Below are 24,870 nucleotides of genomic sequence, written 5' to 3'. Positions count from 1 at the left end.
CTGATCTTATGGATTTACATAATTCTGATCCTATGGAAGTCTCTATGGAAATCTCCCCTCCGCATATTTTAAATTCTATAAATATAAAGGAAAATCATTCAAATTGTAAAGACCCAATAGAAGGTCATGGTATAGATGATATCTCGGCCGCTCTTCCCTCCCTGGATCTGAACAGTGAAGGTGTTTCTCTTGAACCTGGGCCCTCGGAACCCCCCTCCACTTGCCCATATAATCTTCGTTCCCATGATCCAAAGCCATCCACCCCTTCTGTAGGTGGTATTGGATCTCTCCCTTCCCAAAGCCTCTCTAGAAAAAAAAGAGGCAGGAAATCAAACTTTTCCATGGCACAGATTAAAGCTAAATTTGATGTAGCAGACGGAAAACAGCAATCTATCCCTGGGGCACTTAGAGCAGCGCAACCCCCTGAAGAAGTTATCAAATGATCTTGTCTTCATGGAATTGTAGGGGGTTGGCCAGTAAGCCCAAAAAACTGGTCCTCAAGGATATGTTCCTTAACTCAAAATCTGACATTCTTTTCCTTCAAGAGACTTTAGGCAGAGGGATTGAGGTGGAAGCGGCCTTAAATGCCCTGATGCCTGGTTGGAGGTTCATAGCTCTTGATTCTGAAGGTCACTCTGGAGGTTTGGCCATTGGCTATAAGGAAGGAAGGATAAAGGTCAGAAATATTTGGGGAATGAAACAGGCCATGGGAATGGAAATTCAATCCTCTGAGTTTTCCTTTCCTATCACCATTTGTAATGTTTATGGGCCTTGTCAGGACAGGGTTGTTTTCTGGAATGACCTGATGTCAAAGTCTTTTTTAAAAAACTCAAATCTGGTGCTGGGAGGGGATTTGAATTTCTCTATAGGAAGAGCGGAGGCTTGGGGTCCATCAGCCAGAGAAGATCCCCTGTCTGACTTCTTTCTAAACATGTTCTCTTGCAACAACCTCTTGGACATAAATTTAATCAAGTTAAAGCCCACTTGGAGGAATAGGAGAACTGGGGAGGCTAGGGTGGCAAAAAGGCTCGACCGGTTTCTCATCAATGAGGAGTTGTCTTCAAAAATCCCTATGTTCAGACAATGGATTGAAGAAGGAGGACTATCAGATCACTTCCCCATTTTATTGGACCTCTCCTCCTCTCCTCAAAAGCCCCCTGCCCCTTTCAAGTTCAACTCTTCTTGGCTTAAAGAGGAGTCTTTCTCAAATCTCTTCAAGCAAACATGGATGCATCAGGAAGCAAATGCTCCAGAGGACAAAGGATACTGGTTCATGGAAAATCTCAAAAGATTGAAGAAAGCTACAATAAGCTGGGCTAAGGATAAAAAGGAAGCCCAGAAAGCAGAACTTTCGAAGATCAGTGAAGAATTACAAAGGCTGGAAAGTACAGAAGGGGAGGGCTACCTGACTCAGGCTTCAAAAGAAAAGATCCTTCATCTTGAGAAGCTTAAATCTAAGCTACTCCTGGATATTGAAGAAGAATGGCGCTTAAAGAGTAGGGCTCTTTGGCTAAAAGCAGGTGATGAAAATACCGGGTTTTTCCATAATTATGCCAAAGGGAGAAAATCTGCAAATACTATATGGAGCCTCAAAGATGAAGTTGGAAGGGAAGTGCAGACTTTTCATGCTCTGTCCGCTTTAGGTCAGAGACATTTCCAAAATCTCTTTGCAGACCCAGGAGAAACCACTATTGCAGAGGTTATAAGGACAGCTCAATGTTTCCCAAGATTTTTGGAGGATGAGGAAGCGGAGGACCTCATGAGTGAGGTTACCAAGGAGGAAGTGGAAGCCACTATCAAGTCTATGGCAAAGGAGAAAAGCCCTGGACCTGATGGCTGGTCCATTGATTTGTTCTTACATTTTTTTGAAATCATAGGATCAGATATTACCGAAGTGGTGGAGGAGGCTAGGAAAAAAGGTGAAATCTATAGCCCTTTCAATGCCACGTTTATAGCCCTTATCCCTAAGAAGGAAGTCCCGGAAAGTTTTGAAGACTTCAGGCCTATCTCTCTTTGCAATAGTATTTACAAAATCATTGCAAAAGTGATAGCTAACAGAATCAAACCTGTCTTGTCAAGGCAAATTTCACTGGAACAGTTTGGGTTCTTATCGGGAAGACAAATCCATGAAGCCATTGGAGTAGCTCAGGAGGTTTTGCACAGTGTAAAGCAGAAGAAACAGAAAGGTGCTGTTATAAAAATTGATTTATCCAAAGCATATGACAGGATTAATTGGTTATACCTCAGGATGCTGCTAACTCACCTTGGGTTCAAACCTGATTTTATCAGTTGGATAATGGGCTGTATTTCAAATGTAAGCTATGCAATTCTTGTAAATGGTGCAGCCTCCCCTTTCTTTAAGGGGCAAAGGGGGCTGAGGCAAGGATGCCCGTTGTCCCCTCTGCTCTTTCTCTTAGTTGCAGAAGGACTCAGCCAGTTAATCCACAAGGCCAGAAGAGAGGGGAAGGTAAAAGGTATTGAGGTAGCCACAAATCTTTTTATCTCTCATCTCCTTTTTGTTGATGATATTCTGATCTTCACTAATACTGAGCTCTCTGAAATAAAGGAACTAAATTCCATTCTAGAGCTGTTTATGAAAGCAACAGGTATGCAGATAAACCACAGGAAATCCCAGCTGTTAATGACAGGCTTGGAAATTCAGGAGAGAGGTAGGATTCAAGCGGTCCTGCCTTTCCAGCCCAGTTCCTTGGACCTCCCCTTCAAATACTTGGGCTTTTGGCTAAAGCCAAATGCTTATAAGAAGGAGGATTGGAACTGGCTGATTGCTAAAATTGAATCCAGAATCTCCCATTGGAGCTTCAAATGGCTCTCTAGAGCAGGCCGCTTGACTTTGATCAAATTAGTGCTCTTGGCAATCCCGGTGTTTTGGGCTGCTTTAACTTGGGTACCCAGAGGGATTCTGGAAAAGATCAAGAAACTATGTAGCAGATTTTTATGGGATGGATCCAAGGAAAATCATGTGCTCCCATGGGTGGGATGGGACAAAGTGGCCAGGTCCAAGGAATGGGGAGGCTGGGGGATCAAAAACCTCCCAGATTTCAGTACTTCTTTGGCTGCAAAGTCGGGTTGGAGGTTGATAAAAATGGAAAATTTATGGACAAAAGTGATAAGGAGAAAATATATAGATCCAATGTCGTTGGAAGAATGGATAAGGAACCCTATCAAGAATTTGCAGAATGCTTCAGTGATTTGGAAGGCTACAGTAACTTCTTTCAAAGTTATTGAACAAGGTCTGGCCTGGAAGATAGGGAATGGCAGAAATCTGAAGATTGGGAGAGACCCTTGGATTGGCTGCAATGAAAACTTTGCTCTCCCACCTGACCTAATCAGTCACCTAGAAGATAAAAACATTATCACTTTGGACCAGGTGGAAAAGGTGGGCCAGTCGAGCATATGGAACCAGGCTTGGAAAGAAGGTGAGGATCTGCAGCTTGATCAGAGATGGTGGGGTGTCTGGTCCAATTTCACCCAAGAACTTATTCGCTCAAATGTGAGAATTTCTGATGGACCAGACAGCCTGATCTGGGCTCATGGGGAAACAGGAGACTACTCCCCTAAAGAAGGATACAAGTTTATTCAATCTAGAAAAGGATGGGACAATCCAGAGTGGTGGGTCACTCATATTTGGAAGCTCAAATGCCCTGCTAAGGCTAGACTCTTTCTATGGTGTCTCCTTAAAAGGAAAGTCCCTACCTGGGACATTCTTCAGGCCAGATTCATGCATGGTCCGGGAAGGTGTTCTCTCTGTAAAGCTGCAGAGGATTCAATATCCCATCTGTTCCTTCAATGTCCGGAAACTGTCAAAGTCTGGAGGGAGGCCGAAAAGCTAATGAACAAAAAATTTCAATGGGGCAATGGGAATCTGGCTGAGGCCTGGTCAAACTGGTGGCAGCACTATCCGGATGGGAATCTCAGGAATCTCCCACCGCTCATTTGCTGGGGAGTCTGGCTAGCAAGAAATAGGTCCATCTTTCAAGACAAGGATTCACAGTCTTCCAACATTGCCATCCAAGTTGTTTCCATTTACGATTCAATCCCAGAACCCGAAGAAAAAAGACCTCAAATTCATGACAAAACAGTCCAAATCAAAGCTGGCATCCCTTGGGCGTTTTTTGATGGTGCCTCTCAAAATAATATAGCAGGTGCTGGCATTGTCATTCACAACAACGCTGATCACTCCCTCAAAGCCTCCATTGGTCTGGGGTCTGGCACAAACAACTTTGCTGAATTATCAGCTTTAAGGCTCCTCCTCTGTTGGCTCATTCAAAGGAACACCTTCACTATTCAGATCTTTGGAGACTCTCTCAACGTTGTTCACTGGGTTAACGGAAAAAGTTCTTGCAGAAATCTTTTATTGAATCCCTTGCTTCAGGAAATACAGGCCTTAAAATCATCTTTTAACTCTTTTTCCATATGCCATATTTACAGGGATAGCAACGATGACGCGGACAAACTTTCTAAGGAAGGTTTGCAGCAAGTTCTGGGAAGGTGGAAAATAGTTGAAGTCAGTCATGGACAGACTTTTATGTCAGATGCACCGCCTTATACTTAACCTTTTCAGCTGGTGTTTATTTGCTTTCGGCACTCTAGACTTTACAATTTTTTGCACAGACTTTTTTATCTCTCAGACATATTTCAGTTCCAAAACTCGTGGTTATTTTTTGGTGGGCTGTTTTCCTCTCTGTTGAGGAGGCCCGTTGGTATGTTTTTGATCTTTTGCATGCTTTGCTGGGTTGTTTATTTTGCTCGGTCGTGCTCTATTTGGGTCACTGCTGTTTGCTACAGTGGACTGTAACTGCTTGACTGCTCTGCTTTTCTGTGTCTCATCTACAGAAAGGAGCCTTAAGTGTTTTATGTATGCTTGGTTCGGCAAGCAGCAACTTATGGAAATGCTAAGCATCTGCAATGTAACTTTTTATCTCCTTAATAAAAAGTTCGCTTTTTCTTCGGAAAAAAAAAAATCAAATCAAAGAAACTAAGATTACACTATATAAGAATAACAGTTTCAAAGAAACTAAGATTACACTATATAAGAATAACAGTTTCAGGTTGAAATTACATTACATATCGAAAGAACAATTATATCAGGTTGATAGTCAATGATGGGTTTACACATTCTACATTTCTGGAATTCAAGCCATCAAAATGCAGTAATCAGATGACTTTTGGGTTATTAGAGTCTGGATTTATCAATGGGTTATTTTGCCAGTGTTTAGGATGTAATGCGGATCATTTGTGCTTATTTATTCTTCAATCTCTGAAGTAAAGCAACGGACTTCACCGAGATTATTTATGATGAAGAAATCACAATTTTGTAATGTATTGCTTCAATGAACTTTGACCATGTGTTTGAACAAATCTTGAAACTAAATTTATACACATGCACAGGCTCTCCAGAATTTGGATGAACACAGTAAGAAGGCAGCAATCGGCAATCGTGTTCGAGTAACATACCCTGCAAGTTTTCCAATCCTTTCTGCGAGTTCTGGCGAGATTTTCTTGGTGGGCTTTTGAGTGGGATAATCGATTTCGAAAATCTCTGCAATATCCTCAGAACTCCATCCTGCTTTTCTCAGAGAATTTGACATCAGATCTGCTTTCAGTAACAGGCCTTCCAAAATTGTCGTACTGTCCAAATAAATATCTTCATTGGCCGAGGAAGGAGAGGATGAGCCCTGAATCATGGCGTTGATGTCTTGTTCCTTCCAACCTCCATTTCTGAGCAGATTTGACAGCTCCTCCAAGTAGTCCACTAACCATCTTGGCATGCAGATATTAGAATCTGAAACCCCCATCAAAATCAAAATCAGCCTCCGTTTTAAAATAAGTTTTCAGGAGAGGTGTGGAGAGAAGAATTGGACTTCTCTTCTGCCAAATCACTCCAAAATGCTATCCACCTTGCAGATTTTGAAGGGGCAGGGGAGGTTGCAGCTGCTAAATTGGCAATAATTTTATCGGAAAGAATATTGCCGTGGAACTGGGCATTGCGTTTAAAATCAGGCAAATTGTAGCTACTGCTAGCAATGTAAGAGTGCCTGTCAGACACACAAATACATTTCGTGGGCCATTCTGAAAACCTCTTGTTGATGTCAATAACGTCGCAGCGTTTAGCTACAGAATCCTGGCTTCTACCCCATGCTTCTATGTTTCAGCTAGATTTCTCTCCATTCATTTTGGCAGGATTCTTCTCAAATTCAACCCAGCTGCCCCTTCTCCTGTGAAAACTCATTGAACAATCCCTCAAACCATCATGGACATGCCTGAAACTCGCTGAAAAATCCGAGGGCTCATGGAAACCAAAGTTCGCTCTCTCAAAGAAATCCCCGAGGTCGAATCCACAGCAAAACACGTCGCTCTTATAAACAAAAAACACAGGATTGCCTGCAAGATTGGGAGATGAGGGAATATAGCAATGGCCATACAAGGGTACCAAAAGAGGCACCTTTTTCAAGTTGGCCCTCGCAATTTCAGCTGCGTTTTCTGTATAGCGGGGCCTGTGACCCCACTGCTTGCACCAGAATCGATCCTGGGCCACCTCATATGAAAGCCTTGCCATGGGCAGGTTGAGTCTCATGCGCAGCTGCTGAGACCCACCCGACCTCCAATCTGGGAACCCAACTCCCACAGGGACACCCTGCTGCAAAACAGCCCTTAAATCTGGAGGAAAAGTGAAACCAAAAGTAGCTTCAAGCCTCACAAATTCTTCATCTGACAGGCCTTTCTCAGTGGGGACTTTGTGCTTCGTCTTCAGATGCTGAATAGCCTTCCCTGCAAAAACAGAAAAGGAATCCAGCCCCTTGTGTAAATGCCCTGCTTTCGTAGGATTGTGGACTTTCTTAGCCCTGGCAGATAACCTTTTTAGCCCTGCCACATGGGCCTGGGCATTCATGCTTTTTCAACACCCCACACTTCTACTTTCTCTGCCTCTCCAAATCCAACATCAAAGAAAAACAAAACCTGGGCCAAAAAAGGAGATCAAATGTCATGGCTATCTCAGAATTGCCTCCCTGGCTAAAAGCACTGAGAAATGAGATCTGGCTAATAAAGATACAAATGCAACGGAACATAATCAAAGCCATTGCTGTGGCGATGGAAATCCACGATCGAATCCCAGCCACAAGCTACACGACACACTGGCAGTACCAGTCCAACCCAGATACTTGAATTCTACCCAAAAGGCCGTCAAATTTGACTCCGAATTTGCACTTTGGGGCTTCTAGCTGTTGCCTTGTCTCCTAGCACGTCAAATCCGACATTCTACGACCAGTCCTCTCCAATTCTGTTCCAACCGGTCTCGCTCTCTGGCTCTTGGTACAATCAATCGATCCTTACATCTAAACAGCTTCGGCACCAGGCCACGTGGCTAAGATACACGTGGATGCTTCGGGTATCTCAATACTTCCAAAACAGTTTCTGATCGCCCATTAATTGCTACGTGGCAATGGTGCAGGTATGGGTATGGTGGCGTCATCATAACCAGAGATGCAGTATTGGGCGTGCATGATTGCAGCAGCGTCTGCGCACTCCACGCCCAATTGACGCTGGTCAAAATGGAAACTTTTACCGTGCCTCAGGGATTTAAACGTCATACCTGATCTGAAAGCGTAATTTAAAAATCATTAAAAAATAAAAATAAAAATAAATCCTAAAATCCTCGGTAAGTATTTTTTTTTAAATTATCAATAAATATTGACTCATAATATCTATATTATAATAATAATAAAAAAATACGTGTTTTGTTTTGTTTTTTTAAATTAAAATTATATTATATTTTGACGAGTTATAAGTATTTTTTTTATCAAATTTAATAATATTTTAATAGAATTAAACCCACACAAATTAACTAATTTATATTTTATGAGTATCTTAATTTTTAAATTATAGTAGTTGAATAGTCATTGTAACTTTAACTTAAACCAAAATAAACACTAATAATAATGGGGCTTTAGAATTCAACAACTTTCTTTTTCTCTATAATATTAAAAATTTAAAAAAAATAAAAATAATAATTTTAATATTTTAGAGAACTTAAAATATAAAATATAAAAGTAAGTAAAATCCAATACATGTGAAATTGAGGTAAACCTAATCTTGGATAGGAACCAAAATTAAGTAATGTGCAATAATTATTTTTTATAATTAATTTTTAGGAAAAGAAAAAATCTTAGTAAAAACTTGCTTACATTTGATAATATAATTCAAAATTCCAATCATATGTAGAGTTCAGACTATGTCAAAATAGATAACATACTAAATTCGATTTTAGAAAATTTGTTCATATTATTGTAACACAAAAACATATATACAAAAATAGCATGTCAAAATGTTTAGTTTCATCAAAACATAAATGCCTATAGATCAGCGACAAATTTGAGTAATCATCAGGTAAACTGTATCTTTCTAGCCTTTTGAAGTGTATCATTGCTATATGCTGCGAAGTTAATCTCCCCTAGAGAATATTTGTCTCCCTTCTTTGAGATTGTATCAACAATATTATTCAATTCCCTGTATATATTTGTAAATGTCATTGATCTAAAGTGTCCAATTAGTTCTCTAATTCTACTCATCCAATTTGTAAGCATTGAGGGATCGAAAGTGGGCGTTTCATTTGTCCAATCAATTACAATTTTTGAATCCCCAAAGACATCTAATGTCACCAGAGATAACCATTTCATAGAGAATAAGACTCCCTATAGTGCTATAATCTTAGCCTGAGTCTTTGTACTAGCACCACTATTCCAGTAGAAATGATAGTATTGCCCACTATGCAAGAAAATGTATGCCCCAATACCAGTACCACTATTCCAGTAGAAATGATAATGTTTCTCACTATGCAAGAAAATGTATGCCTCAATTGCCACAATTGTTAAGATTAACAGCACCATAAAAAAACCCCACAAGATATTTGTTCTAGATATCGAATTATTAAATGCATCTTTGTTTTCTCTTATGAACCATAAGCCCAATCTCATTAAAATATGTATATATTTTTATGCAAATCCTACTAGAATCCAGTGGGATGTTTTAAAAAATATGTGCATTTCTGCTCCTCCAAATTCCCCAGATATATAAAAAGGAAGTGTTTTATATTTCGTGTAGTCCTCCTTCCACTCCAAAATACACGCTTCCAATGATGTTGAACAAGGGTGATGACATGAAGCTTTTACAGTGTTGGACTTGTGGAAAGGATCATCGCATGAGAGATTGTCCACAACATCAGAGTGGCAAACAACAAATTTACAGTTTTGAGGAGGCACATACAGTTGGGGATGTTGGATAGAGTATTCTTCAGATTTATGCAACATTGGATAATAGGTAGGTTGATCATCAAGCGTCTATTATCGAGATGGAAGGTACCAAGAAAAGATTTCATCATTGGGTAAGATCCTGTGCATTTGAGCTGAACATTATGCCTACATCATCGCATCTAAATGTGCTTCCGTTGGGATCATACAATATGTTGTTGGGTATGGATTGGTTGTACATTCATGACTAAGGTAGATTGCTATGATATGGCTATTGAGTGCTTGGATTATGATAGAGAGAAGAGAATCTTGCAGGGTAAAAATAAGCTTACATCAGTGGGGATGGTTACATCTATGCAGGTCAAGCACAGTAGCATAAAATGATGTGTATTGTTTGCAGTTCATATTTCTAGTGATAAAGGTAAGGATGTTGAGGATGTTGAAGTCTTAAAGAGGTATTCGGTTTTGTAGTAGTAACAACCCTAGTTAAAAATCCATGTAATAAAGTTAATAAAGGAAAAATAAGACCAAGGTCATGGGACACATATTCCAAGCTAAATGTTGGGAAAAAACATAGTGATGGAGATCACTTGTGATGTAATCGCCTCCTCCCACATTTACCCACTTTCACTAGATTTCCCGGGCTAAACATGAGCTAAGGGTCACTATGATAAGACTCAACCTCCTATATGACCTTAAGGAAATGGAATCGACACCTTAAGACCTCACTGACTTCCCTCAAGTGCTACAGGACCTCTAGGAGCAACCCAACCCCTCTAGGTGTCCAAACCCTGAGATAACTCTCTTTTTCATTGACTTAGAGCCTCAGCCGCTCCCTTGCTAAGGCATGCATGCAACTATAGCCATCTAGTCACATTGATAAGCCTAACTCCATGCGACTATGGACTTTTCCAGTCAGTTCTATGCTAGCGACCTCCAATTTTGAGCCAATTTTTCAGGGTCAGGACTCAGGTGTCTGCCCAAAACTCAATGAAACTTCCAAAAATGATAAATTACATAGAAACATAGCCTATAAACCAAAAATTGAACCAAGACTTATCCTGACCCCTCCCAACCAGGACTGGCATTCCGTCAAAGACATGGTGAACATGCAACCTACAAGTCATGAATGCATATTTGAACATAAGGATCTGAAAACTTATCTGAGATTTAACAACAAGGGTTTATGCCTTCTCACAATAGTTGTCATACCACCAGTTAGGTGATACATTCATTGAGTGAAATGTGATAAGATCCATACTTAGGTATGTCAACTAACCATGGTTATAACCAACATATAAACATATAAATAACAATGATAGAAAAATCATTTAAGCCACATAATAACAATTACATTTACTCATCAAAACAAGAGGAACTTAGCTCTTATTAACCATATGAAAAATCCAACCAAGTCAAGGACTTCCACGTACCACTCGACCATAGATTAGGCTGAACCAAATCTTTTTGTCAACTAATCACCCTTGTGTCCTATTCCAAGCATGAATGTGGGATCTCATGGGATAAAACCATCCATAAACAACCAAGAGAATCCAGAGGTTAAACCACCTCCACCCTCACCATACTGTGATCTCACCTAAACTGGTCCTGAGATCACAAACCAAACTGAGCTTGCATGCCTCCAAATTCCTTCACCATCTCTTGAGGAATTTTCTTGTCTCCACCCACCTGTTGAGGGCTTCCCAGAGAAAACCATCTCCACTCCCAACCCTTGGGATTTTCATAAGACCACCTCACATGGATCCAAAACCTTTCGGAAATCCATAACTCAACTAAGAAAGAATCCCATCACACCATGGCTATCCAGAAATAGCAAGGCAAGGCTGAAACCAATGTCAAAACCCAACAAAATCCATGCCACCGACAACAAAGAAACCAAAATACACACATGCATATGACATGCATGCCAAAACCAGCTAGGAAACCATACATGCAATCTGTTACCTGCAAGTATTCCTGTTGAATTTTCCTGATCCAACCTTTCCTTTCTTGGTCCTTTCTTTCCTTTGCTTTATTTATCCTTCCTTGTCCTTCCTTTGCTTTCTTGCTCTCCTTCTCATCTTGGTGCTCTTATCCTCTATGAGACTAACTTCAAAACTGAATTGACAAAAGCTACAAACTGATCCTCTGATGTATTTTTATTCTTGATGCCTCTAATTTCTTCATTTTTCCATTCTTTTCCTTTAATTTCCTCCTCACATGCAACCTATGACCTTTCACCTCTATTTTCTCCCAATTTCCTTTATTTTCATAAAAAAACATATGCTAATTAATTCTTCTTTTCCTTTTCAAGTCCTTTGCCATTGCCTTTGCCAATTTCCCTTAGCCATAAACACAACCAGTGATGCCCACTAGGATGTTTTTCCCAACATTCAACTTGGAATAAGTGTCCCTTTACCTTGGTCTTATTTTTCCTTTATTAACTTTTACTACATGAAATTTTAAACCGAGGTTGTGTTGAAGCCCCGAAAATCGGGTCGACAACAAGGGGGATACCCACTCGGTCCGGACCTTGGTTGGCAGCTCCTTATCCGTTTGGTATAGCGGGTCCGACTGGGGATAATGGGACTAGTTTCCCAATCTAAGGGTGTGTGTGTGTGCAGAGTTGGATGATGCTGATCTAAGGGTTCTAATCTAAGCTACTTTAATCTAATTCTATGCTATTGTAATCTAATGAAAACATCACATCTAATATATGCTAACCCGGGATGTATTTCTTCTATTATGCGATCTAAAGAGATTTCAAATAATAACTGGTAATAAAGATCATTCAGCTATCATAAGAATGGAAATCAATTAAGATGAACTACTTTGCATAAAAAGTTAGGCAAAACAGTTGTGAACAGCATATCGCATAATAAGTTATTCATATATCAAACATAAATAAATGACTCCACCGTACAAAAGTGCCAAATGGTAACTCAAACATTTATGCAATAACATATAAACAACTAAAAACTGTATATCACTTTAAGAATATAAGCAGGAATGGTCAAGAGATAAAAGTACCATTTATGATTGGTCCTACTCATAAGCTTCAAGCAACAATGATTTATCTCTATTTGTTCTAATATCTACCAAGAGTACAGAAGTGCAACATCAGTAGCAGATATCAAATGCAAACATTAATAAACCTTGATCCATTCATTCATCAAAACCTCCTCTGAGGGTGCAAAAGTGCATATTTTGAGGACAAGTTTTTGACAAATTTCTGGACCCTTCTCTAAATGCATGAGAAGGGTTTAAATACTGCTAACTAAATAACTTAATTACATAAATTTCGGATACGGTTTAAATGACCGCCCTTTATCTAATCAAACTTATTTCTAAAAATTGAATCTAATTCCTAACTATTTCTGTATTTGCTCCTTAATGTTGCGAGCATTCAACATTCGCCTGGGAAGAGTCAGCTGGTTGTTTTCTACTTTTGCTTGAGCTACGCAAATAGAAATGGCAAGCGCTGGCACCACTTTTTAGTAAACTAGAAGATATTTTTGGGAATCATCCTCTGGCTGGGTGAATTCACTGCGTATATACTTGGTAACAACCCAGATTCCTCTTAAATTGCCTCTGCCTTTGCTATCTCGGTTTCCGGACTCATGGATGACTAAGCAAGTTAGGGACTTTGCTTTCTGAACAATTTTCTTAGCTGGGCGCTAATCGCGCATCAAAAACTGCCTCCGTTCTTTGATCCGGGCCTTTCTGGTGCGTTTTCCGCTTTTAGCGCTTTTTCCTTTACCGGGCATAAGCTTCAGAATTTTGTAAACATGCTGCTTTTGTGAGCTTTTGACCTTGAGTGTCGAATCGCCTATTGATATCAGCATCTGTTCAGTAATACTCTGAAATCTGCGTTTCTGTTGCATGCGGTATCCGTTTATGAGGGCATCTCTTCTCTGTTCTCCGAGCATTGACGCTTTCCCTTTTTCCTTAGATGTTTCCTGCACATTGCTTCATGTTGTTTCCTGTTTTTTATTCCTGCAGTTCACGCAAAGGAAAAGAGTAATGATAGTAAATTTTGACACGAAAGCTTTAAGCTCTACGAATGTATAAAATCATGACACCTCATAGTGAACTGACTTTTTGAAAAACACAAAACTTGTCCTTCATGAATATCTTGGCGTACATTCATTAATTTTCTTTAAGGCGCGCGCCCAATTTTTGGTTTAGGGACAACTTTTCTTGAATGCTGAGCCGAGGAAAATTTGCGATGGGTGATTTCTGCAACTCGCATCGCAGCATCGTGTTTATCGCATTATCAAAATGTGTCATCGCAGAGTTTCCTGATCAGTTTAGCGTAGAATCGTGCAAATCGCAGGATCGCAAGATCGCAGATCGCAGCATTCACTACAACAAAACCAGCGATTAGCGTCCCTTTTTACTTCTTTTTTTGCATCTAGAGCCCATTTTTGGTGCTATTTGCATCCATTTATCAAATATGGTGCAAAACTTGACACAAAATTTGCATCAAGTTTTGCACCAAATCTTACACCAAGTTTAGCACCAGGTATTGCAATAGGTTTTGCACCACGTTTTGCACCAAATTTTATGCCAAGTTTTGTGTCATCCTTTACACCAGGTTTTGTTCCAGGTTTTGCATCAAGTTTGGCACCTAATTTTGTTTGACATACTTTTGCATCCTCATTTGCATCCACTTTTTGCACCTACACTTGCATCAACTTTTGCATCGACTTTCGCATCCTTTTTTGCATCCTTTTTTAAATCATTTTTTGCATCCATTTTTTCATCCATTTGTGCATCCCTTTTGCGCCAAGTTTTACATCGTGTTTTGTGTCTAGTTTTGCATAAAATTTTGCATCTACTTTTATTGCATCCACTTTGCCCTCTTGTTTGGCATCCATATTTACATCCTCTTTTGCATCTATTATTGTACCCACTATTGCATCTAATATTTTTGTGCCACAATTAGCGCCTAGTTTGGCACCTCCTTTTGCACCCACTTTTGATTATAATTTTGCATCCACGTTTGCATCCTCATTTGCGTCTAGGTTTTCATCAACTACTACATCTATTTTTGCATCCCTTTTTGTATCCAATTTTGGACCGGGATTTGCATCGGGTTTTGTGTCTCGTTTTGCATCTACTTTTGCATCGACTTCTATTGCATCCACTTTTGCACACAATTTTGCATCCACTGTTGCACCCATTTTAAATTTCACTTTTTGCATCCCTTTTTACATCTTCATTTGCATCATACTTTGATTCTTTTTTTTCATCTATCATTACATCCACTTTTGTTATGCCACAATTTGCACCATGTTTTGCACTCACTGTTGTATCCACGTTTGCTTCCAATTTTGCATCCATGTTCACATCCTCTTTTGCATCAAATATTGCATCTATTTTTGCATCCACTTTTATGTCAGGTTTATGCATTGGGTTTTGCATCTCATTTTGTATCTACTTACATTATATCCATTTTTTGCATCCAATGTTGTTTTGCCTATTGCATCAATGTTTGCTTCCACTTTTACATCCATTTTTGCATCTTATTTTGCATATTTTTTGTCTATTGTTACATCCACTTTTGTTGCACCATATCTTGCGCCTACCATTGCAACCACATTTGCTTCCACGTTTGCATCCCCTATTGCATCCACTTTTGTTTCATCCATTTTTGCATATACTTTTGTTTCCGTTGTTGCATCCACAATTTGTGCCAAGTTTTACACCTACCATTGGACCCATGTTTGCTTCCACTTTTGCCTTCATGTTTGCATCCAAGTTTGCATTGACAACTGCATCTACTTTTGCATCCACTTTTGTGTCAGGTTTTTCATGTTGTTGTGCATCTACTTATGTTGTATCCACTTTTCATCCAATTTTACTTCTATTGTTGCCCCCATTTCTATGTTCGCTTTTGCATCCCTTTTCCAACACTCATCATATTTTCTGCATTGATGATATTCCTTATGGCATTGACAATTATGAACAATTGATGACAATGTCAATAATATTGACAATGATGAAAATGAAGATGATGGCGATGACATGAATTGTGATTATGATGATAAAGACGATAGTGGTTACAATGACAATGATGATGATGGCAATGATTATGATGATGACGATGCTAATGACGTTGGCGAATCTTCCCAATTTTAGATGTTGTCATTGTCATAATCATAAGCATTATCTTTGGTGTCATGATCATCATTTTCATCTAGGTCATCATCAAAAACAATAATGGCATGAATGATGATGATGCATGATTACAACAATGTCGATAGAAATTACATTAATGATGATGATGGGGATGATAAAAATGACAATGACGATGATAATGGTGGTGATGATGATCATCATCGATCATCTGTCAAAAATAGAGTTGTTATTTCTCTTACGTATATCAATGTGTCCTAAACAACCCTTTTCTAGCACTGATCACATTTTTTGGGTTGATGATATTTCTTACAACATCTACAATTATGAACAATTGCAAACAATGTCCATAATGATGATGATGATGGCATGAATGGTGATTATGATGATAATGTAATGATGGCAATAACAATGACAAGGATGATGGTGATGATGATGACAATGATTATGATAATGAGAATGACCTTACAATCTTATGGATTCGTGAACAATTACTAGTTTCAATACCATCTTCTGGATACGTATTACTATCATACTTTTTAAATTTTCCGTCTCTCTTGAGGTATCTTACTATAATGGTGTTGTCAACACTAGAAATACATCTTGTTGTAATGGTGGTTCTAATGTTAGCACTAGCAAAGTTTAGTAGGGAGGATGCTACTACAAGAGGAATTCCTTCTAAGTGACTATGGCATTCAAAATGAGGCTTTATGGGCTGCTTGTTAACACATGTTCTCATGCTCATATAAAATTAATGTGAAAAGTTGCTTTAATTGGTTCCCATGCATAATTGATATTGATAATGGGGTGGTATAAAATTGTAATGGGCATATCCGTTAGTTAGTTATGATGGGTCAACAACATTGAAACCATCCAAGTGACATTTCACCTTGGAACAATCGTCGCTCGTGCGAAAACACGAAGTTTATGTAAATGAAAGTTGTGATTGTAGTGGAATTAAAACCATCGAGAAATATCAAAGAAGACGCTGCCTACCAGTTTTGAAAGACAACCAAGGCATTGAACAACTATTTGCGTTAGGATGTAGTGAGGGAATCGAAGGAAATTTGGCAGCCCTAAGTTGCCATTACTATTTCCAATCACACATTCAATAGTAACCATAAAAGGTAGCCACATATAAACAGAACCTCGAGGTGTTGACAGTCAGAATCTATTGTAATAGCTTTGACGTATATATAGTTTTGTGTTTAGATGAGAATGAAGTGGGGTTCATCCAGGGTTCGGCTCAATCCTCGTCCATTCCATGCAGTGGTGTTTAATTCGCCAAGCAAGAGAATATTACGTGAGTGTTCAGAGTTAAATCAACAGAAATCAAGGATGTGTGATTGTCAAATTATTGCTCCTCCCTTATGATTGAGCGCTTGATGTGATGGTCATTATCCTTGGGTGATACTTTTATTCCCCATTTTCTATTGAAAAAGTAGCGTTTTTCTGTTTGATTATGATAGGATTGGATGAACGCCGGTTTGGGTGGATGTAGACCCATGTTTTTTTATGGTGATCTTCAAATGTCTTGAGGATAAGAAAAAAATCCTTGACCAAGGTCCATGGTTTTGGGGATGAGTTGGTCTTCTAGTGAAGCCATGGTTTCCCAACTTCAATCCTCTCACTATGTTGCCGATGACTACTCTAGTATAGGTAAGATTCCCAGTTTTCCCATTCACTTTACCCATCTAGATCTCTTAGAAAAAGTGGGCAATTTTATTGGAAGATTCGTCAAAGTAGACAGGGAAAGACTTTTGAAAGGCATTTTCACCTATGTTTGCATATGTGTTTAGGTAGATCCCAATGAAGTTTTGCGAGATAAATTGAGCTCAAGTGGATGGGAATTGTGTATTCCCAACCCCTGGACTATGAAAATACAACTTTTCGATATAGGAATTACCAACAAGATAGACACCTTCAAACTGTCTGTCCCTTTCCAATAGGGGCTTCCTCCTTATAGTCATCTAAGAACTCTAGCTGCAGTTGGAGGGATCTTAAGGAAAGAGAGGGATCCAAAATGTAACACCCCTCCCTTGTGTGTCAAACTTTGCAAACCTAAGCTGAGAAAAGCTAGGTATGATGTGTAATATAAAAAGTAAATACATTATTAATAAATTAATCACTTGGAAAAGCGAGACACCAAGAGATGAGATTCTTGCCAAATCACATTGGTGAATGGGAAAGGATAATTCTTTCATGGTAAAGCTTCTCGATTTAATTCTAGATAAGTTGGATGGATTGGAGATAAATATCCATTGAGAAAAACATAAAAGTTGTGCGGGAGAGAAAGGCAATCTTCTATGAGGAAAATCCTCATGGGAGAGAAAGGTGAGCTTTTTTGAGATAAGCCTACGCAAATGGATAAAAAGATCCATAAAAGCGAGACACCGCTAATGGAAACCATATCATGAAAGAAGGTATTAAATACCCATTGCATAGATCAATTGGAGGCGGTTGATCCATGGCAAGAACCTCGACTCGGTGGTGAACTGAAGAGTCATTTCTAGGTTGGGTAGCGGTGCTCTGTTTTCCAAGTGTCGTTCTCTCTTTTGATCTAGTTTGACTCACTTGCGTGGATTGTTCTGTATGTTGGTTTCTTACCCTCTATGTTATAAATTCCTTAGCATATGAGAGAATTTGCTTGAGTTTTAAATGCACTGCATGTGGCGTTAATGAGATGATTTTATGGATGCACATAAATGAAATTCTAATTACAGTCACAGTATGTGGATCTTATGTAGAATTGGTGTTAACCTGTCTTTTGTTAAGATAGTGAATAGTCGTGCTTGAGCCGCTATGCAAATTTGTTAACTGTGGTTAAGGCTCGACTGTATAAACTATGGTACAAGTTATTTGTGCTATGCATCCAATGCTGCGCTTCTGATTAATTGTGAATAATCCCTAAGATACACATGTTAACGTGTCATGCAACTGTGTCAGACGGATTATTGATTATGTATGATAAATGATTTTGTTTTGAAACGGTAGAGCCTATGGTTCGGGTTATCTAATATATGCATTATGCATTATAGGATGAATTGCATGCATTGAGGCGTTCTAATTATTTATTCGTATTGCATAAGATATATGTCGGTGGTACTTTCGGCCATGACAATAGGAATATGAACATGCTATATGGCAAAGCTAGTTATTGTAAATGGATGACCTGATCTCCATAAATGTTGGATTGAATCCTCAAAGGAGGGATACTCGAATGCGGGATATTGAATAATATTGATTGATTCCTCCTCTGTGATGTGATGTAGGCATGGGTAGAAGTGCTTGTGTTAGCTTTGTTATGAGGTAGTTGTATATGAACGCGTGTGACAACCATTACATCTAAATTTATTACAAGCTAAAATTAGTAAAGGAAACCAATATGTTGCCTTTAATACTGTGGCTAGGAGGTGTCTACTGAAAGAGGACCCAAAGTTGATCATAATTCATGGAACAAGGTACCAATCAACCTTAAGCACAATGCAAGAATAGGATGAAAACCTTAAGCATGACCACCAACTCATCGAATGGCCTTGAGGCTGCAATATGCAAGAAGAGGACGAAAAACATTGACTTTGAAAGCTTTTACAACCAGAGAACCTTAAAACCCCAACTCCCTCCTTAGGACAAGTGTATTTGAGTTTACCAAGAGTTGGCTTCCAACACACCCAACGCTCAATGCCAAACATGACATGGTACACTAAAACACAAAGACCGTAAAACCTTTCAACATATCGACAAAGTACACATTCTTCCTTGAAATACACATTCTAAGGAAACCCGCAAATGACTTCTCCTCATTTTGAGGATGGTACCTAAGTTAAATTGGATTGCATAGGGATTTCTTAACACAGGGTTCAAAATTATTACAACAATATACTCATTAATCACTAAATATGTCATTTGTAGGAATTGCAGTTAGGTGGGGAGGATAACACTCCTATCCATTTTTAAAGCTACACCCAATTAATAAGTTCTCCATGTGCCACAATAAATGCAATTTTTATGATTATAGTGACACATCCCTCGAGATTTCCTTCCACACCAACACTTTTATCCATGAACTAAAGAGTGACTATTTCATTATTATATTATACATACATGTTAATATAAGCATTAAAATTTGTATTCCTTTGTAAAAAATGCTAGTCCAAGAGATACATTTGATCACCTTGTCTTGTATCCAATATCCAATGTTGACCCCTATATCCTTAGATCTAGAGTGAAGGTTTCATTTCTAATGTTGTGTTTGAGCTTAAATTCTAATTAAATATTTGGGTTAGCCAAGGTCATTACTTAACTTAATGGCTTTGCAATATACAATGTATCATATTTTTTTTAAGTTCAATTGGTGAGATATGTCTGGGGGATTGAACTTTCGATCACTTGGATACACAAGGGCTTGCCAACATGCTTTTTTCCAATTGTGCTACTACCCTCAGAAAATATACAATGTATCATATTAACATCCACTTAAACCAAATTGAATTTTGGGACACATGTCTCTTTGATGATGAAGGGAATCCAATTATGTGATGTCAAACACATTCCCTCACAAACACTCACAAAGACCCTACACTTTTTAGGGTTCGAACCTAGGTTGTCTGTTATGAAACCAACTCACAAAGAGATAGAAAAGATAGATCAACAACTTAGAAATCAGCCTCTTCGAGGGGGCAACCTCCTTTACATTACACAAAAGAACAATTATTGGATGATACAAATGACAAAGCCTCATTTCTATATATAGGAGTCTAAGGGGTCACAATATAATCAAAGTCAACATAACAATAATAATATAAGGGCACAAAAATAACAATAGTGGGCTTCTATCGGGCACAATAATAATAATATGGGGACAATAAGGGCACAACAATAACAGTAAGGGCCACAATGACACTGGTAATGGGGAATCACTAGTGTTATAGGGACCTAACATTGTCTATATGGAAACACTGTATAATTTTGAATTTATTTATTGTAGATTTGTACATAGATGGATATTCCTTTCTTTGCATTTATCTTTTAGACTTCTTGCTTTCACCAATTGATTTAGAGCTTATGGAGTCTCAAGTAGCACCAATCCCCTTGCTTCTATTGGATTGAATAACATGATTTCTCTTTTGAAATCCATAATATCTCATTCACATGCTTCCTATTTCTCCCATAAGACTTTAGCACAGACTCCATGATCATGTTTGTGTCCCTCTTAATAATGCACTCCTTGGAAGGGGCCATAAAATCTTTTATTAGGACTAAACTTGGATGTCTCTTCTTTCTTGCCCTTTGATTCTTCATTCAATCATACCACCCATCAACTTGTTATTTTTCCATTTTTCTTATAATGACCTTTGTTGTTGGGAAGGTGCCTTTCAAGTATTTTGTCTTTGCATATAGATACACATAAAGTATCATTATTTTAATCTAATGGACGTGGTTGTTAAAATCACCAATATTTAATTAAATATGCATTGTTATACCTTTGCTCAAGTCAACTTCAATTCAAATTCTAACACGTGTGTATACCCTTCCTTGCTTAGTTTGTATATTGTTGTAAGTCCCCAATATATTTATGTTGGCTTTTGAAAGATCATCTCATCCCAAAATAAGTAGGGGGGATTCAATATTCAAATCCGGCAGAGTGGGGTTGAAGAAATGGATATTGAAGATGGATTCAATTATAGAAACTATCTTTTGAAAAAAGGTTAGTTTTGCCCCAAAAAGAAAGTCCCTCCTTTGAGACCTTGCCACAACTTCCATAGTTGTGAAATTTTACAATAATAGAACCTCTAGAGTAGAGGTTTACCATATACTTAGAACTTAGGTTGGAATTGATTTGATTCTTGAACTCTTTAGATGATGACTAGAGATCATTAAATACATAGTTTGAAGCATTTGCTTGTAGTTATTAATGAACTTGTTAACCATCCATAGATGAATACTTCCCTTGCACATGTGCTTGATTTTGTCAATAATGAAAGAATCCTACTATGTTTTTGGTATATTCGACAAGACTACATCTTTAAAATAAAGAAGATTCAATTCTTAATGCTTTGCAATCCTGTAAGAGGGAGGGACAATCGAAGTCACGCAGGAGGAGGTATTCCCTTTGTTTAGCGAAACTCTACAGAGATAAAGCACTAAATGCAAGATTAACCCCTTGTTTATGTGATAATTAGGGAATATATATCTATTCTCTCAAAGATTAGTCTTATATATTCAAAAAGAATTTCTCATTTATTCTAAATAACACTTAACATTGTTTATAGAATAATTTCTCACCATTACAATCACAATAATCATTTTTCAAGGCAAAAACTACATCAAAACTTTTTGAATATGCAAGTAGATAATCTCCACAAATGAAGATGAAAACATTTTTTGAGCATGTTTAAAGTGGATTAAAATATAATAATAAAAGACACAACAAAAATCTTGATACAATAATAGCTCAAATAATTATCTTTAACAAAAATCTATTAAAAATTACTATAAAATTATAAAATGAAATTAACATTAATAAATAATCAATTAATTTATATAAAATCCCAATTTAATAATGAATAATTACTTAATTCTTTAAGTTCCACTTCAAAGAAAGCATTGACACATCAGCTAGAGAAGGGTGCATTATTGTTTTGGAGTAAGAGAAGGGTGCATTATTGTTTCGGAGTTCTATGTCCGTCGCATCAATATTTTATTTGATGTGCCCAATTATTTTTCCAAAGTAAAACTATTATTCAGCTTAAATAATAGAATGTATAATATTTCAAATTCTATAAAATGTATAATATTTCAAATTCTTTGAAAATCCTTTTTACTGAAACACAAATATATGGCCGTCGATGACATGATCGGACGGTAGATATTCTATCCCGCCTTTAAATTCAAATCCTCTTGGTAGTTTGGCGCCATTGCGTGTATCCCTCTCAACGAGCTCAGTAGCTCGCATATGAACAATCATGGTTTGCAATCGCATAAACATTGCCCCAGAATCGATCCACGAGCCACCAGATCTCTCTCTGCACGACTTCCAACAGTTCATCTGCGTTTCTTCATGGTCAAAACGATTTCAGAAAAGGTATTTTTCTGCAAGAGAGTGCTAAAATTGCAAAGCGCCATTATTTTCTTATCGCCGTCATGAATCCTCTACGCCTTGTCCTAATGAAATTATTTAGAGTTCTTGATTGGAAAAATTTGCCATATTTCAACTTTCTGGAAATATTTCATTAAATAAGCTACCGTATTATCTAAAATAAATCTGAAGAAAGAGGTCGTGCTCAAAACTCCAGACTTTTAGTGCAGACACTCTGTTGTATCCCTACATTTATGCTACTATTAGATAGTTTGATGGTTTTTTTTTCCCGTTTTGATGCCTTGAGACGTGAAGATTCAAGAAATTTGATCATTTTGATGCCTTGAGACATGAAGGAATTTGATCTTGTTGAAGGCTGAAGCTCCGCATTTTTTAATAATTCTTTTGTGCCAATGGGCTGTGTATCACTGTTTGGAAGAGACGTGCACAGTAGCTCTTAGAATAATCATTGAATCACCCACCACTGTTGCCTAGCAGGCCCCTTGAGCTTCAGGAAGCTGGAGGCCTTTGAAGAGGGCTTGAGCCTTCACTTGTTTGTTCACGAAAATACCAACCTGCCGTAATATCGACTCTCTTGATTTCATCTGAAGTCAATGAAGGCTCCCTACCCCTGCCATTCCAGGTTTCTTTTAAAGGTGCCATCAAGGAAAAGGGTTGTTATACCTTGATCCAGCATCCAGGGTTTCACGTCTTAGAGAGACACATCTTGAGAAATAGGTGGATGGTCCATACTGTCTTCCCAAGCTTAATGCACTTGCCATTGCGTGGGATACATGATAGGTGTTTCCAAAGGAAACGGGCCAAGGACTCGCAAAATGGCGAGACAGGGGATCCTTTTATCACCGACTTTGTTTGAAATAGTTATGGCGAAGTCCATCTTTCCACCAGGCCACTTTGTCGGACAAATATTTCAACAACAGTTTGGCTTCCATGGCTTGGTTAGATATCATTGGATCTCTTATTGCCAAGCCCCACTACTCTCAAATGGGGCTCGAACCATAATCCAATTGATTAAATTGAATATTTTGTTGTCCATTGTCTCCTTTCTATAGGAACCACCTTATCTCTCTCCCAAGGATATAGGTAACCTACCGGTGCCAAGAGGGCTGAAATCAGGAAAAGTGACAATACGTCTTACCTGGATTATCATATTGATATTTACTGTGACTAGATTGATTCATTATCCTTTTGGCTGTACTTACCCATGGGTTTTATTTTGCTCTTATTACATTCCTGAAAGATTTGCGGAAGATCTCAAAGCGCTCTTCTTTGTTTAATCCGTCTGTAATGATTGTTTTCCAAAATATGCTTGAGCTATTTTGATCATTTCATTGAAGGGTTGATTTTGCATATGTTCTTAGGATACTTTTGTGCAGATTATAGTGGGTTGGTAAGGGATCCCCCTCCCCAAACACCCTATCAGCATAGTTAAGACTTTAGTTTAGGGTGGCTTTAATTATCTCTGGTAATAGCAAATGATACAGAGGATTGTGCATAACCCACCGCCTTTTTGATTCCAATAAGCAGAGGTGGTCACTATGGTAATTCGATTTCAATTTGTAGTTAGAAAATGGGGTCACAAATTTCCATATTTTTTGTTTTGTTTTGTCTTTTTACATCAAACAATAGTATATTTATTAGAACCATAGTCAACTAAACAAACAGGAAACAATTTATTTGACAGGTGGAAGAAGTGATAGGCTTAGAGCAATTGAATTGTAGGCCATGCTTCTTGACAAATTGATGAACAGATGTCTCCTTACTTGAGATTTAGGTTGGCACCATGGCACCATCCTGTCCATCATTATACACTAATCTTTTCATTATCTTCTTCACTGTGAATGACTGGCATGTTCCCTGCAAATAGATCTGGGCATACAGGAGCCAATCCAAGAACAGTAATCTCTAGCACAAGACAATATTAATGATCTAAATACCTAATCCTGAAGCTTGAGTTTGATTTTTCTCTACTGGTTCTGAATCTCTGATTGAGAATCTCCCACTCGTCATTATCAAACCTTCTCCTTCATCATTGGCATCAACTGCACTGCTGAGGTACTTTGGTTGGTTGTCATTGGACTTGAGAGCTTGAAGTTTCAAATGATTATAGTAACAGACAGCCAGAAAAGCCAGTCCACACCCACTCAAGTTTATGACTGTAACCTTTTCATTTATTACAGACAAAGATTATGTTATGAGCAGCCAATCCTTGACAAGACAAGCAACATTCATAGTCAAGGCTGAAGTCTTTCCTATCAGAAGAAACACTGCAAGATTAAGAGCCAAGGCACAAGCAGAAATGTCATGTAATCCAAATCAAAGGAAGAGACCCTGATTATCAGAAATGAGTATTCTACTAAGGCC

General features: G+C 38.2%; 2 protein-coding genes across 2 annotated transcripts; both read right to left on the bottom strand.

Moving 5' to 3' along the window:
* Positions 1 to 5,141: 5,141 nt before the first annotated feature.
* Positions 5,142 to 5,843, bottom strand: LOC149182762 (uncharacterized). Its single transcript, XM_089418624.1, has one exon. The coding sequence runs from the start codon at positions 5,814 to 5,816 to the stop codon at positions 5,394 to 5,396; it is 423 nt and encodes a 140-aa protein (XP_089274750.1). The 5' UTR covers positions 5,817 to 5,843; the 3' UTR covers positions 5,142 to 5,393.
* Positions 5,840 to 6,910, bottom strand: LOC149182761 (uncharacterized). The gene is made up of 2 exons (XM_089414666.1): positions 6,282 to 6,910; positions 5,840 to 6,056 (listed from the first exon to the last, which is right to left on the bottom strand). Exons 1-2 carry the CDS (start codon positions 6,908 to 6,910, stop codon positions 5,840 to 5,842), a joined length of 846 nt encoding a protein of 281 aa, XP_089270792.1.
* Positions 6,911 to 24,870: the final 17,960 nt, after the last annotated feature.

The sequence above is a fragment of the Pinus tabuliformis genome, chromosome 3_2 (genome assembly GCF_031772625.1).
Source record: "Pinus tabuliformis cultivar Carrire ecotype Pingquan chromosome 3_2, CPIR1, whole genome shotgun sequence".
NCBI classification, from domain to species: Eukaryota; Viridiplantae; Streptophyta; class Pinopsida; order Pinales; family Pinaceae; genus Pinus; species Pinus tabuliformis.
Note: the sequence above shows the minus strand (reverse complement) of the source record. Positions and strands in the feature narration are given on the sequence as shown.